Consider the following 12886-nt stretch of genomic DNA (forward strand, 5'->3'; position numbering starts at 1 on the left):
TCGTCCATCCCACAGCTTCAAGCCTTCGTGATGGAAATGTCCGCGTCATGCCGAGTTTAAAGCGGGGAAATCACATGAGGCCGGTGTAACCCTAGAGTTGCGGGTTTGCTGGAACGAAAACTTCAACGATAACACCAACCTTCTCACCTAATTCCAAACATGAACGATTGATCCTGGACAGCCAGCAGCACCAGTGGTGCCACGGTGAAGCCAAGACATGCTATCTCGCCCTGGGACAGGACAGGGGTGCTGATATCGCGATCGACATCCTGCGCGACGGCCGACATCGCGACCGACCCAGATAAGCTCCGCTTCACTGCGATGCAACCCTGCCGCATCCGTCGTTCACCGATATGCGGAGAACGTGGGGATTTCTTCCTTCTGGTTACTTCCTGTTATCGAGCGAGCACCATCATGGCCGGGTGATAACCCGCCCGATCCTTGATTCACTTAAACCAGGGTCCCTCCCCCCTTGATCCCTCCTTGCGTCGGGTGCCTTTATCAACCCGCTCGCCCCTCGACCGGACCTGATCACCATCTGGCCATGGCTTCCCTCACCCCCGAGCCCTCGGGAAGCGACTCCAAGTCCGCGCGGGCCTCCGTCAGCGAGGACCCCGCCAAGCTCCTGCACCGCTACTCGTCCGCGCCGGGCGTCGTCGACGATGTCGTCGCGGTGATCGACCACCAGGCGGAACGGCGGCTGTGCCGTCGCTTCGACCTGCGACTGCTGCCCGTGCTGGCGCTGATGTGTAAGTCCACACACTCTTCCATCTTCCATATCCAACAACCCCCCCTCTAAGAAAACAGACCTCTTCAACGCCCTCGACAAAGGCAACCTCAGCAACGCCGAAACGGCCGGCATGAGCGACGGTACATCCCCTCCCCTCCCCCACCACCTCCTCCGCTAACAAACCAGACCTGCACTTCCAACCGGGGCAATACAACCTCCTCCTCTCGATCTTCTTCATCCCCTACGTGCTCTTCGCGCCGCCGTTCGCGATGCTGGGCAAACGCTTCAGCCCGGCGCGAGTGCTCCCGATACTAATGTTCTCGTTCGGATGCTTCACGCTGCTCTCGTCCGCAACCACAAACTTCAGCGGCATGTTCGCTCTGCGGTGGTTCCTGGGGATGTCAGAAGCGGCCTTCTTCCCGCTGGTAATCTACTACCTGACCACGTTCTACCGCCGCGGCGAGCTGGCGCGCCGGCTGGCCATCTTCTACGCGGCCAGCAACATCGCCAACGCCTTCTCGGGACTCATCGCCTTCGGGGTCTTCCAGATCCAACACTCCTCGATCCCCAACTGGCGCTACCTCTTCATCCTGGAAGGCAGCATCACGGTCCTCTTCTCCACCTTCGCCTACTGGTACCTGCCCCGCTCCGCATCCAGCGCGTCCTTCCTCGACGCCGACGAGAAAGCGCTGGCGCACCACCGAATCCAGGTCGACAGCTCCGCGGTGGTCAACGAACCCTTCGACCTCCGCTCCGCATGCCGGATCTTCCACCACCCGACGACCTACCTCTTCCTGGCCATCGAGATCTGCCTCGGCGTCCCCCTCCAGGGCGTCTCCCTCTTCATGCCCCAGATCATCCAACGCCTCGGCTTCCCCACCGTCAAAACCAACCTCTACACCGTCGCCCCCAACGTGACGGGCGCCATCATGCTCCTCCTCCTCGCCTTCGCGTCCGACGCCGCCCGCCTCCGCGCCCCCTTCATCGTCCTCGCCTTCCTCCTCACCTTCGCCGGCTTCATGCTCTACGCCTCCATCACCGACGTCGCGCGCCAGATCCACCTCGCCTATTTCGCCACCTTCATGATGACCTGGGGCACCGCCGCCCCGTCCGTGCTGCTGAGTACCTGGTACAACAACAATATCGCGCACGAGGGCCGCCGCGTCCTGTTGACGAGCATCGGGGTGCCCTTGGCCAATCTCATGGGTCTGGTCGCGAGTAATGTGTTTCGGGAGCAGGATGCCCCCAAGTACATGCCGGCTCTGGTGACCGTGGCGGCGTTTGGGGCGGTCGGGGCCGTGCTGGCGGCGGGGTTGGGGGGCTATATGTTCTGGGATAATCGGGCGAGGGATCGACGGGAGGGCGTGCAGATTAGGGCGGTGGATGTGCCCACGGAGAGGTTGAGGGATGGGCCGGGGGGGGTTGGATTTCGTTGGTTCTTATAGCGAGTGATATTGTTAATGCGGTGGGCATGGGGATGGGGATCTCTTCGGGGGAGTAGACGGACGGATACTGTATACAGCTGGGTTGGCTATGCGTGTGTCGGTTGGAATGGGTCGAAGGGGAGGAGGTGATGAAGATATGAATAAGCTGATTTACCATCCCGTTACGGATGTATATATGCTCTGATGTGGGATCGTGGGAGTGTTCTAGATAAGGATATGAATTTATGAGCAACCAACCATCAGGTAACCTAAACGGTCTAATCGAATTGAATATCCTTCCTTCACCTCCCACCCATCTCCCTCCATCCACCATATACTCATAATCCTTCCTCTACCATTTCCTGATTTAATATGAAATATCTAATATGAACGTACCAACCCAACCCAACCCCCCCAAACCACCTCTCTCACCACAAAATCTCCCCCAGCCCCCTCCCGTCTTAACCAACGGCCTCATCCCCTCCGCCACGGCGACCTCCAACACCGCGACCCCCTCCGTGTTTATCAACCACTCCAGACACCGTCTCAACTCGTGCTCTCCGCCCGCACACCGTCTCGCCGGCACGCCACAGCCCTCGCCACGCCCACCGCATCCACCACCCCCCCACCCTCCCGCTCCCCCGTCCCAAACACCCGTCCCCCGTAGTCCATCTCCTGCAACTGGCGAATCATCCCCTGCCCGCCATTCTCGCACACGATGACCTTGACGTCCACCCCGGCCTGCTGGGCCGTCAGGAGCGCGTCCATCGACATGCAGAAGCTGGCGTCGCCGTCGATGTCGATGACCAGGTTGTTGGGGACGGCGAGTTTGGCGCCCAGCGCGGCGGGGAGACCGAAGCCCATGGTGCCGAGGGAGCCGGAGGTGATCAGACATGAGGTTGGTGCGAAGGAGGGAGGGGCAAAGGTGAAAGACCGCGCGGTGTGCATTTGGTGTTGGCCGACGCCGGTGGTCAGGGTGACGGGTTGGTGGGAGGGCGGGGGGAGGATGGCTTGGAGGGTGGTGAGGAGGGTGTGGGGGTGGATGGGCTGGGTGGGGGGGGCGTTGAGAGCGTATTTGTGTTTCCAGCTGGCGATGGTTTGCATCCAGCCCGGACGGGGATCGGAGGTCAGATGCTGCCGTAACACCGGGAGGGTGTCGGCGAGATCGCCCTCGATGTGTTCGGTCGCGGGGATGACCTTGGCGATGGTGTCGCGGCTGAAGTCGAAGTAGATGACGCCCAGACCGGTGGCCGGGTGGCGGGCGTGCGGCGCGTAGAGGGACGGGTTGCCGACGGCGCGCTCGTCGAGACGCGCGCCCAGGGCGAGGATCAGGTCGGCGTGCTGGACGGCCATGTTGGCGTAGGGGGTGCCGTGGGTGCCGACCATGTGCAGGGCCGTGGGGAGGGCCTCGTCGAAGCCGCCCAGGCCCAGCAGCGTGGTGGTGACGGGGATGGAGGCGATCTGGGAGATTTGCGCCAGCAGGGCCGGCCCGTGGCGCGCGTGCAGGATGCCGGCGCCGGCACAGATCACGGGGCGGTGCGATTGGCGCACGAGATGGGCGATGTGCTCGATGCGGTCGTATTGGCTGGCGATGTTGTACATCATCCGGGTTGGGGAGGAGGCGCCGCTGGAGGCGCCGCTGGAGGGGGGGCTGGGGAGGCACTGGGAGCACTGGGAGGACTGCCGGAGAGCGTGCTCGTCAAACACCGCCTTGCCGATGTCTTTGGGGATGGCCACCAGGGTTGGGCCGGCCCGGTTGGTGGTGGCGTGGTGGAAGGCCGCGTCGATGCTGCCGGGCAGGTCGGCGATCGATTGCACGCACGTGCACCATTTCGTGCACGTTTTGGCTAGAGACACAATGTCGATTTCCTGGAAGGCGAGCGTGCCCTGGACGGCCGTGCCGACTTGTCCGCAGATCACCACGAGGGGCGTGCCGTCCAGCAGCGCGTTGAACATCGGAGTCACCGTGTTGGAGCTGCCGGGCCCGGAGGTTACGAGCACCACCCCCGGCTTTTGAGATGCCCGGGCATAGCCCTCCGCCATGTGGCCGGCACTTTGTTCGTGGTGGGCCAGGATGAACTGCAGCGAGGAGGCCGCGGGTTGTTTGGCAAACACCCCGTCGAAGAGGGGCAGGGCTGCACCGCCCGGGTAGCCAACTGGTGGGGTAGGGTTAGATATCTGGGGGACAGGTGAAGGAGTGCCAGGGGGGGAGAGGCGTACAGATGTGCTCGACATTGTGAGCCAGTAGCAGTTCTCGGAGAACTTCTCCGCCAGTCCGATTGAGAAACTTATTGTTTGCCATGACGATGACGATGCTGATGCTGATGCTGTCTGTATCCGTGCTGTTCAAGGTCGCAAGACCAAGGCATGGATTTTATATCGTGAACAGTCCTTGCTGAACATCGGCGGCTGCACACTCCTGAGATGACAACAGCCAGCCCGAGCATTGCCCTTTGGGTAAGAGCTCTGCTCCACTCCGATGTGAAATGCGCAGCAGGATAATTCAGGAAAGTTGCACAAGCGACGGTGGCATTCAGGTCAACATACTGTATCCGGCAAGAATCAGCTACATAGGGCACCCTCGGTTCCCTGTCAGGGCAGCCTGCATGTGGGTTACCCGATGCAGCAATGATCTGGAATGTGCATTCTGGGCTGATGATGCCATCCAAACCTTATCTTCATCCCCAGGGCTGGCAGCTGCAGGGCAATGTCTGAAGGGACTCGCTCCAGTCAGCGACTTGCAGATACAACACGTCACATACCACACCATGCCACGTCTGAAATGGCAAATACTGCTCTGTTCGGTGACTTGCACCTCGTTCCGTGGCAAGTATCCCGAACGTGACACCGAAGGGATGTCTCAGGTATGCATGCGATGTACCTCAATTGGCAAGGGTACGTCAATCTGCAATGCATAGACCACCCCAGATCAGGAGACGTGCATCTTGTTCCAGTGGCGTAACATAGACTGCTGCAAAATCCTGAAAATGGACAGAAGAGCTCAGCCACCGTAACCAGACATCAGCCCTGAACCATAAATACCTGCCACGGAGGGATATAAAGTACCAAACCCCCCGCAAGCCTGCACTAGAACCAAAGGTCCGGGACACTTTAACTCAATCCTATCCGGTTTCCACCCCAGCCCCCAAACCATGGAACCCAACCATCTGTACCAGCACTCGGTGCTGAGCGCGCTCATGCAGGGCATCGCGGGAACCCAGTCGGGGATCTCCATCCCCGACATCCGCACGCACGGCGACCACGGCATCGGAACCATCACCTCCCTGAACGGCGAGATCATCATGCTGGACCACGAGGTGTACCATTACCCGGGCGACGGGAAGGCGTCGCCCCGCCAGATCACCTGCAGCGAAGACCCGGACGACGCGCTCCCCTTCGCCATGGCGACGTTCTTCCGACCGACCCTGACCAACCACCTCCCCTCTCTCTCCATGGCCACCCTGTCCACAGCACTCTCCCCGCTCCTCCCGCATCGACAAAACGCCTTCCTTGCCGTCAAAGTCACCTCCGTGTTCAGTCACGTCACCCTCCGCGTCATCCCCGCGCAGTCGCATCCAGGCGAGGGGCTAGCCGACCTGGCCAAGCGCCAGGACCAGCCCACGGCGGAGAACATCTCCGGCACGCTGTTCGGGTTCTGGTCGCCCGCGTACAGCATGGGGATGAGTCTGAGCGGGTTCCACGTGCATTTTCTGTCGGACGATCGGCGCGTCGGGGGTCATGTTCTGGATTTCTCGGCCGGCGAGGGGGGATGTCGTGTTGAAGCGGCTGTCATGGAGCAGTATACCGTCCGGGTGCCGGCGTCGGAGGAGTTCCATTCGGGTGTCGTTTCCGTGGGGAGTTTGGCGGATTTGCTTGCCGCGGAGGGGAGTGGATAGGTTTGCTGGGATTATGGGGGTGGAGAGGGAGTGGATGAGGAGAGAGAGAGAGAGGTATATGGCCTTTGCAGTCAATATTCACTGCCTATCGGCTGGATGACGGTGGCGGGGGGGGGGGGGGGGGGGACTATTAGGGCTTCGCGCGGATAGCGTCATATAAAGACATAGACTATTGTTTAGTGTACCTTCCGGGGCAATCACCCTCCCCCCCCCTAGCGTAACGGCCCGTAAGACGCGTTGAAAGGGTATGAGCAGTAGTACTACTACCACTACTACTACTACCACCACCACCACTACTCATAGATTGAGTTCCCCGATCAATCGGAAATTACACTACAACAAATGCCCCTCAAGGCAAATACTACTTCTACGGCTAGGTAGGATGAGAGTGAGGATTATTTTGGGAAAAAAAAAAAAAAAACCAAATTTCATTCAATGTTGAGTTTGGCAAAAAAAAAAAAAAAACCAAAACCATTTTCGATAGTGAAATTGAATGCAATACGACGGATGGACGATTCTAATTCCTGATCGGCAGCTGACAATCAATCGTGGCTGCGAATCTAGGGCTAGACAAGACGTGCATCAACATCAACATCATATGAAAAAAAGACCACGATAGAGAGATGAAAAATCAACCCGAAAGATAAAAAAAAAGACCAAGAGATAAACCCGAAAATACATGTTGACCCATCATGTGGAGTGTGCAGGACACAGTCTCACAGATGAGGATACAGTGATTTTTTGATAAAAAAAAGACCAAGAGATAAACCCGAAAATACATGTTGTTAACCCATCATGTGGAGTGTGCAGGACACAGTTTCACAGATGAAGATACAGTGATTTTTTGATAAAAAAAAGACCAAGAGATAAACCCGAAAATACAAGTTGTTGACCCATCGTATGGAGTGTGCAGGACACAGTCTCACAGATGAGGATACAGTGATTTTTTGATAAAAAAAAAAAAAAAAAAAAGAACAACGCAAGACAAGTATGGAAAAAAAGGAGAAAACCCGAGAAGATCGAGCGCAGGCTAGACTCCAGGGATCGCTCGGACCGTATCCTCCCACCCCTGGGGAAGTCTTTCGGTACGCAACAATTCAAGCGCATGCCGCCGATCAGGCTCGGTGATCACCATGCGGCGATGGCGCAGGATGACGCCCATGACGTTGCGATTGCGACTTTGGATAGCATACGCGGTCAAGGTGACCTCGCGACGACGGGTTTGCGCTCGTCGGATATCAGTTCTCGGATGTTCAATGAGCATCTGGATCACATTATGCCGCGCGTTTGTAATCGCCATGTGCAGCGGCGTCTCATATCGGATATTCACAGTATTCGGGCTACCCCCAACTGAAAGTAGTTTTCTTAAGACGGGCACGTGCTGAGCCAGATGCACGGGGGTATCCATGTCTTCATTCCCGACATTGACAAGTTCCGGGACATAGTCAGCCTCGAGAAGGGCATCCAGAAACAACCGACCCTCAGTGTAGGTTCTGACAGCGTAGTGAAGGACTGTGTCCCCATTGCTGTATCTGATATCTGCCAGGGGTGCTCCGTTGGTTATGATCCGCTCCATGTGGCGTCTGGAATTCGCCCGCGTGAACCAAGAAAACGCACTCGGGTATCGAAAGATGGCTCCGTTGACGAGGAGAGTCCGGACCATCTCGCCGGCAATATTGTTGGCGTAAAGGAGGGAAACGTAGTCGAGGGACCGAGCGCGCCACCTCCCTCGATTGTTTGGATGGGCCCCGTGGTGAATGAGCACCCGGACACATTCAAGCTGCTCCTGCGCAACAGCAAGGGAGAGAAGCGTGATCCCTCCTTGAGTCAGAGAATTGGGATCCAACCCCGCCTGGAGATGCCGGTCAAGGAGATCGGGCCGGCCGTTGATGATGGGTTTATCGGGATGGAAGTCATACTCGAAGGGGCAACTGCCTGGGATGAATCCCCGCACCCCAATATCTCTTGCCTGTTCATTCACCAGGTCGAAATAAGTCACCCCGGGATTCAGTTGCACCTCGTCCCTCGTGGGCCTTCTCTTGCAATGGGTGAGGTGTAGGCACAACTCCAGGGGCATGTTCCCTATACCCTGACCAAGGTGCGCCTGCTCATGGTCCAAGTAAGTCGCCGACATGTTGCCCGTTCGAAATCGAAAAGAAGGCGGTTGAAGGTGGTCGGTCAATGGGTATGTATTCACGGCTGGACGAGAGAGATCGTTTGGCGAGCGCTGGAACAAGTGTTTCGATCTGGGAGTGGACTTTTGGACAAGTTACCAGAAAGGCGGATCGACGGTTGGTGATTTCAAACTTGATGGACAGGAGGGAAGAGGTGATTAAATAGTCCAGATTCTCAACATCAATCTGGACAGAGCTTGCGATGGACGGAGTATACCGCGCCATCTTGGAGTTGTATCCCAGGGATTCTCCACCCGGGGGAGGAGGATACCGGCTCAATTGATGAGGAATCTCTATTGAGGGATAATAGTAAACTGAGGCAAAAGGAGAATTTCATGCTAGACACGTAAGGATTTGGCGGGGAGCTCCCTGGGCATTGAAGAATAGAGACAGGCAAGCTCCTATAGAAGTTCAGGATGCGTTGATAATTGTATCAGGTCACGTTCCTTCGGGAGGTTGTCTGCTTATAATCGGAGAGGACCGGTATTTCATGACCCCAGACGGGTGTAAGTCTGGGGATTGCCTTGTTCTTCTGACCCCAGGCGTGTGTAAGTATGGAAACTGCCTTACTCTTCATCAACCCTGTGGGTGGAAGCCTCCGACCTTGACGGGGATGCGGTGGAGGAGGGAGAGGAGATGTCCTATTGCACGACTGGATTGGTGGCATAGCCCTAGTAAGGAGGATATGGAGAGCTCCTTTTGCCTCAGGGCCGAACGAGCGGCATTTGGGAGAGAACCATGGCGTATTCGGCGGTAGTGCGCTGGGTAGGAAAGCGGTCACGTTATGTCATGGAGAATGGCGAGGGAAAAGGGAGGGCAAACATGCCTATCAGTATCACCAGGCAGGTTTCTTGCCTCTCATCAGGGAAGGGCATTCACTCGGATAGCTTTCTGGATGGACACATTCCCGGACACTTGGTGATCCAGGCATTTGGAAGGAGATTGCTCGGGTTGACCAAGTAGACTTATTATTGCAATGGATGGGTGGAGGGGAGATAGGACAGGCGTGGCTAGTTGGAATGACTGGCCACGAGGGCTGGCTACAGAGCAAAAACAGGGTCGCAACCCATATCTCTGGCGATCATGCACAACGGGGAGACACCTGGTTAACGTATGTAGTTACTATAGAGTTAAACTATAACTTTATAAGGGATCGTAATGTCTCGGGATAAGATAAAGCTTTTTTATAATAAGAAAAGTCTACTAGCAGGAATTATATATACATACCAAGGGAAAGTCTTATCTCTGGAGTGAAGAGAACACCTGCATAGCAGGCTGTAGTGAATGCTAATGAATACTACTACTACTGTAGCGAGGACATGATTAATTACCATCACTAGAAAGTATCCGATAATTCAAACAACATATCAATCTGATCCAATTCCCCCAATAACAACAGAAACCCTACTTCGAAGCCGGAATCTCCCCGCCCTCCCCAAATCCTCCCCCAGAACCGTCTCCCCGACCCTCACGGCCTGACAATCCTGCAAAACAAACAACATGCGTGTCCAGTTCTCCTTACTCGGATTGCGCCACGCGTGCATCGTGGCCCTCTGCACCGCGATATCCCCCTTCTTGAGCAGCGTCTTCTCGCCCGAGTCCAGCTCCATGATGATCTCGCCCTCCAGCACGATGCCGTAGTCCAGGCTGCGCGTGCGGTGCATGAGGGGCTCCCTGTCCGGAGCGAAGTCGACGACACGACAGACCGTGCCGTTGGGGTTGACGAGCCCGAGGGTGTTGCCGGTCATCAGGGACTCGTGGGCGTTGATGTCGGTGTTGTTGTTGAGGTCCGCGGGGAAGGCGTTGGTGGTGTAGGCGACGCTGAAGCCGAAGGTGCCCTGCTCGAATTGTGTCCATTGGGCGGGGCTGGAGGAGTGGATAGTTGCGAGGCCGGAGGAGTTGTGGGTGGTGATGTGGCGGGTGTAGTTTGGGAGGTTGGAGGGGGGGTGGATGTGGACATGATGATGATGATGATGATTGTTGATTGTGGGTTCCAGGTGGTAGTGGTAGTGGTATGGTATGGTAAATGTGGTCGAAAAGGTGGAGGGGTTGGGCATTTATATAAGCGTTCGGGTCGCGTTACTCACCGAAGTCCGTGAATTCCCCCGCTGCGATCGGCATCAATGTCCATGCGTGATGAGGTGGCATGCAGGAAGGAGGGTATTGGAGGATACGCATCTTGTGGGTTGGCTGGTGTAACAGGTTCATGCTGATTCTGGGAGTTGGGTGAGTATCTGCTGTGGCACAGCCGTCTGGGCCATGTGATTGTGGAAAGGAAGGATGCGCTGAAAAGGTAGCAGTCTAGAAAAAGAAAAAAAAAAAACTAAAAAGAAAATCAGGCGCACAAAAAGGAGGGTACTTTTGGGGTTACTCGGTCAGCTGCTTGTCAGTACAAAGACGGTTGGATTAAGCGTGTCTGTATAGTGCATGTCTGTAACCCTAACTCGGCGGACTACGAACTGGCAAGAATGCTAGGTACCCTGTTTAGGTTCCTCCCAGAGCATAAATGTACATCTCTGATCATGAAAAAGACCAACCTTTTAGAATGGAGTCCGCAGCTGCCGACCGTAGACATATTTATCCCCCATCCCTACGTCGAGGGAGGGTGCAACCCCAGATGTACCTGCCCCAGTAGCACCAGGGACCCTCCCCACCAGCCCAGCAACCCAGGAGTAGTCAATCCCTAGAAACAACACTCTTACACGCATCCTTATTACTACATGGCAACCAGCCTAGCCAGCACAGTCACTCATTCCCAAGCCAATATCTATATCTATTGCACTCGTCATCATACCCTACCAGATTGCAGCCATCAGACACGAGTATCAGACAGAATCTTCCTCGCTCGTTCAGGCCAGCTATCCACACTTACCAATCGACTCCCAATCAGTTCATTCCACCGTCTTACTCGATACTCAATCCTGATACTCCATCCCAACTCAACCCTCAACTCCCACCACCGAAGTCCTCAGAATGCCCCACGCCATATCACCGTCCCCAACCATACCTAATCCCTTATCGTTCAGAAGATACACGCGCCGGCCATCAGTGCCCAGGGAGGAAATACGCTCCCACCACACCACCCCCGCCGAGCAAGACCCAAACCACAACCCGCGCATCGGCAACCGCCCTGTTTTGATTCCCATTCCCATCCCAAACTCACGGCAACCACCATACAACCAAGCCTCCACACAGCCAGCGTCACCAGCGTCAGAAACATCATCAGCGCCACCTCCCCGCCGTCCAACATCCCTCCCCTCACTTCCCAGCAATACCCACCTCGTGACCAACGGCACCATCGTCCGCGCAAACCCTCAGATTACGTCGCCCCGGGACACAGGGCTGAATGCTCCTGCTGCTCCTCACGGCTCCGTTCCTGCATTTGGACCACAATTCGCACAGCCGCGGGAATCGCAGCTGCCTCCCGAGCAGGGGATTGAATGGATTTCGGGGGTGGGACCTGAGCCTGGAATCAGGAATATGCTTGGATTTGGATCCGCGTCGGGGGCAGGGCACGGAGGTGGACCTGTTTCTACACGCGATTTTAGGTCGCAATTTGGATCTCTGTATCTGGATGGACTTGAACCTGGACCTGGACGTCACCCTGGACCCGGACCTGGACCGAGGTCTTTCTATTCCCATAGATCGGGATATCGGTATCAGCCCGGCTATGGATCCGATTATGGCTCTGATTATGGATCTGATTATGGATCTGGATATCACCCTGGACCTGGACTCAGGTCTGTCTATCCTCCCCGAACGGCATATCAGTATCTGTCCGGCCATGGATCCGATTATGGATCCGAGTATGGATCTGATTATGGATCTGGCTCTGGATACGGACCTGAACTCGGAAATGGAAATGGCTATGGCCAGGGTCTCCGAGATGCCGGTGATCAGCGAAGCGATCCCGGACAACACATATCCGGCATCACAAGTGAGCGGCAGGATGATGGAATGGTGAATGAGGCGCGGACGGGAGACGCAGGTCCGATGGATAAGGCCGGAGATGAGGATCCAGAGATTGATATGATTGATGAGAGTCTGTATCACGTCGTGCTTGAGAATGAGCGTGCGAATGGGTAGGGTGTGTTCTCTGCGTCGTCGCAGGATGGGCTGCATCCCGCATCCGTGGCCTAATAAGAAGAACCCATTGTCGTCGGATTCATAGATAGAGAGATCGGTAGATACTTTGTATTTCTAATTCACATGGGGCGTAATGGTAATCTTGCGAAGAGATCAGTCTGGTTGTTGCTTCTGGAGAGAAGAGTTAAGTGTTGGTATTAAGTAAAGTAATGTAGATACATGACTCTAAACAGAAAGTAAACTTTTCACATACAGTGGCTACTCATGATGTCCATGTCCATGTCCATGTCCATGTCCATGTCCATGTTCATCCTCCTCCCCGACTCTAGTAACAGTAACGTCCATCGTCCTGAGTACCCGAATCTTCTCCTTCTCCTTGTCCTTCTCCTCTCCCAGCCCCAACCCCATCCCATCGCCTTGCACACCCACACCATCAAACCCACCCCTCTCCCCCCTCTCCATCAACAACACCCCATCCGTACCCCCAATCCCTGCCCCCATCCCCATCCCCATCCCCGTCCCCATCCCCATCCCTCCCTCCTCCCCCTCATCAAGAACCGAATACATCGGATCCGA

General features: G+C 56.0%; 7 protein-coding genes across 7 annotated transcripts; 3 read left to right on the forward strand and 4 right to left on the reverse strand.

Annotated features, from left to right (window-relative positions):
* Window positions 1-45: 45 nt before the first annotated feature.
* BO70DRAFT_398478 (uncharacterized protein) lies at window positions 46-287 on the reverse strand (the record flags this gene model as incomplete). Its single annotated transcript, XM_025546784.1, has 2 exons — window positions 46-91; window positions 148-287. 2 exons carry the CDS (start codon window positions 285-287, stop codon window positions 46-48), a joined length of 186 nt encoding a protein of 61 aa, XP_025397191.1.
* Window positions 288-432: 145 nt separating this feature from the next.
* On the forward strand, window positions 433-2175 carry BO70DRAFT_340809 (putative MFS transporter; the record flags this gene model as incomplete). Its single annotated transcript, XM_025541305.1, has 3 exons — window positions 433-749; window positions 808-870; window positions 917-2175. Exons 1-3 carry the CDS (start codon window positions 545-547, stop codon window positions 2173-2175), a joined length of 1527 nt encoding a protein of 508 aa, XP_025397192.1. The 5' UTR covers window positions 433-544.
* Window positions 2176-2700: 525 nt separating this feature from the next.
* Window positions 2701-4456, reverse strand: BO70DRAFT_388838 (thiamine pyrophosphate-binding protein; the record flags this gene model as incomplete). Its single annotated transcript, XM_025546022.1, has 2 exons — window positions 2701-4310; window positions 4375-4456. 2 exons carry the CDS (start codon window positions 4454-4456, stop codon window positions 2701-2703), a joined length of 1692 nt encoding a protein of 563 aa, XP_025397193.1.
* Window positions 4457-5258: 802 nt separating this feature from the next.
* On the forward strand, window positions 5259-6142 carry BO70DRAFT_364141 (uncharacterized protein). Its single transcript, XM_025543739.1, has one exon. The coding sequence runs from the start codon at window positions 5556-5558 to the stop codon at window positions 6048-6050; it is 495 nt and encodes a 164-aa protein (XP_025397194.1). The 5' UTR covers window positions 5259-5555; the 3' UTR covers window positions 6051-6142.
* Window positions 6143-7080: 938 nt separating this feature from the next.
* Window positions 7081-8184, reverse strand: BO70DRAFT_398483 (ankyrin repeat domain-containing protein; the record flags this gene model as incomplete). The annotated part of the gene is made up of 1 exon (XM_025546785.1): window positions 7081-8184. The coding sequence occupies one exon, from the start codon at window positions 8182-8184 to the stop codon at window positions 7081-7083; it is 1104 nt and encodes a 367-aa protein (XP_025397195.1).
* A 1080-nt stretch (window positions 8185-9264) lies between these two features.
* Window positions 9265-10302, reverse strand: BO70DRAFT_381282 (cupin domain-containing protein; the record flags this gene model as incomplete). Its single annotated transcript, XM_025545460.1, has 3 exons — window positions 9747-10302; window positions 9452-9487; window positions 9265-9326 (listed from the first exon to the last, which is right to left on the reverse strand). The coding sequence occupies exons 1-3, from the start codon at window positions 10279-10281 to the stop codon at window positions 9265-9267; spliced, it is 633 nt and encodes a 210-aa protein (XP_025397196.1). The 5' UTR covers window positions 10282-10302.
* An 895-nt stretch (window positions 10303-11197) lies between these two features.
* On the forward strand, window positions 11198-12310 carry BO70DRAFT_354548 (uncharacterized protein; the record flags this gene model as incomplete). Its single annotated transcript, XM_025541872.1, has 1 exon — window positions 11198-12310. The coding sequence occupies one exon, from the start codon at window positions 11198-11200 to the stop codon at window positions 12308-12310; it is 1113 nt and encodes a 370-aa protein (XP_025397197.1).
* Between the last annotated feature and the right edge of the window lie 576 nt (window positions 12311-12886).

The sequence above is a fragment of the Aspergillus heteromorphus genome (assembly GCF_003184545.1).
Source record: "Aspergillus heteromorphus CBS 117.55 chromosome Unknown BO70scaffold_22, whole genome shotgun sequence".
NCBI lineage: Eukaryota > Fungi > Ascomycota > Eurotiomycetes > Eurotiales > Aspergillaceae > Aspergillus > Aspergillus heteromorphus.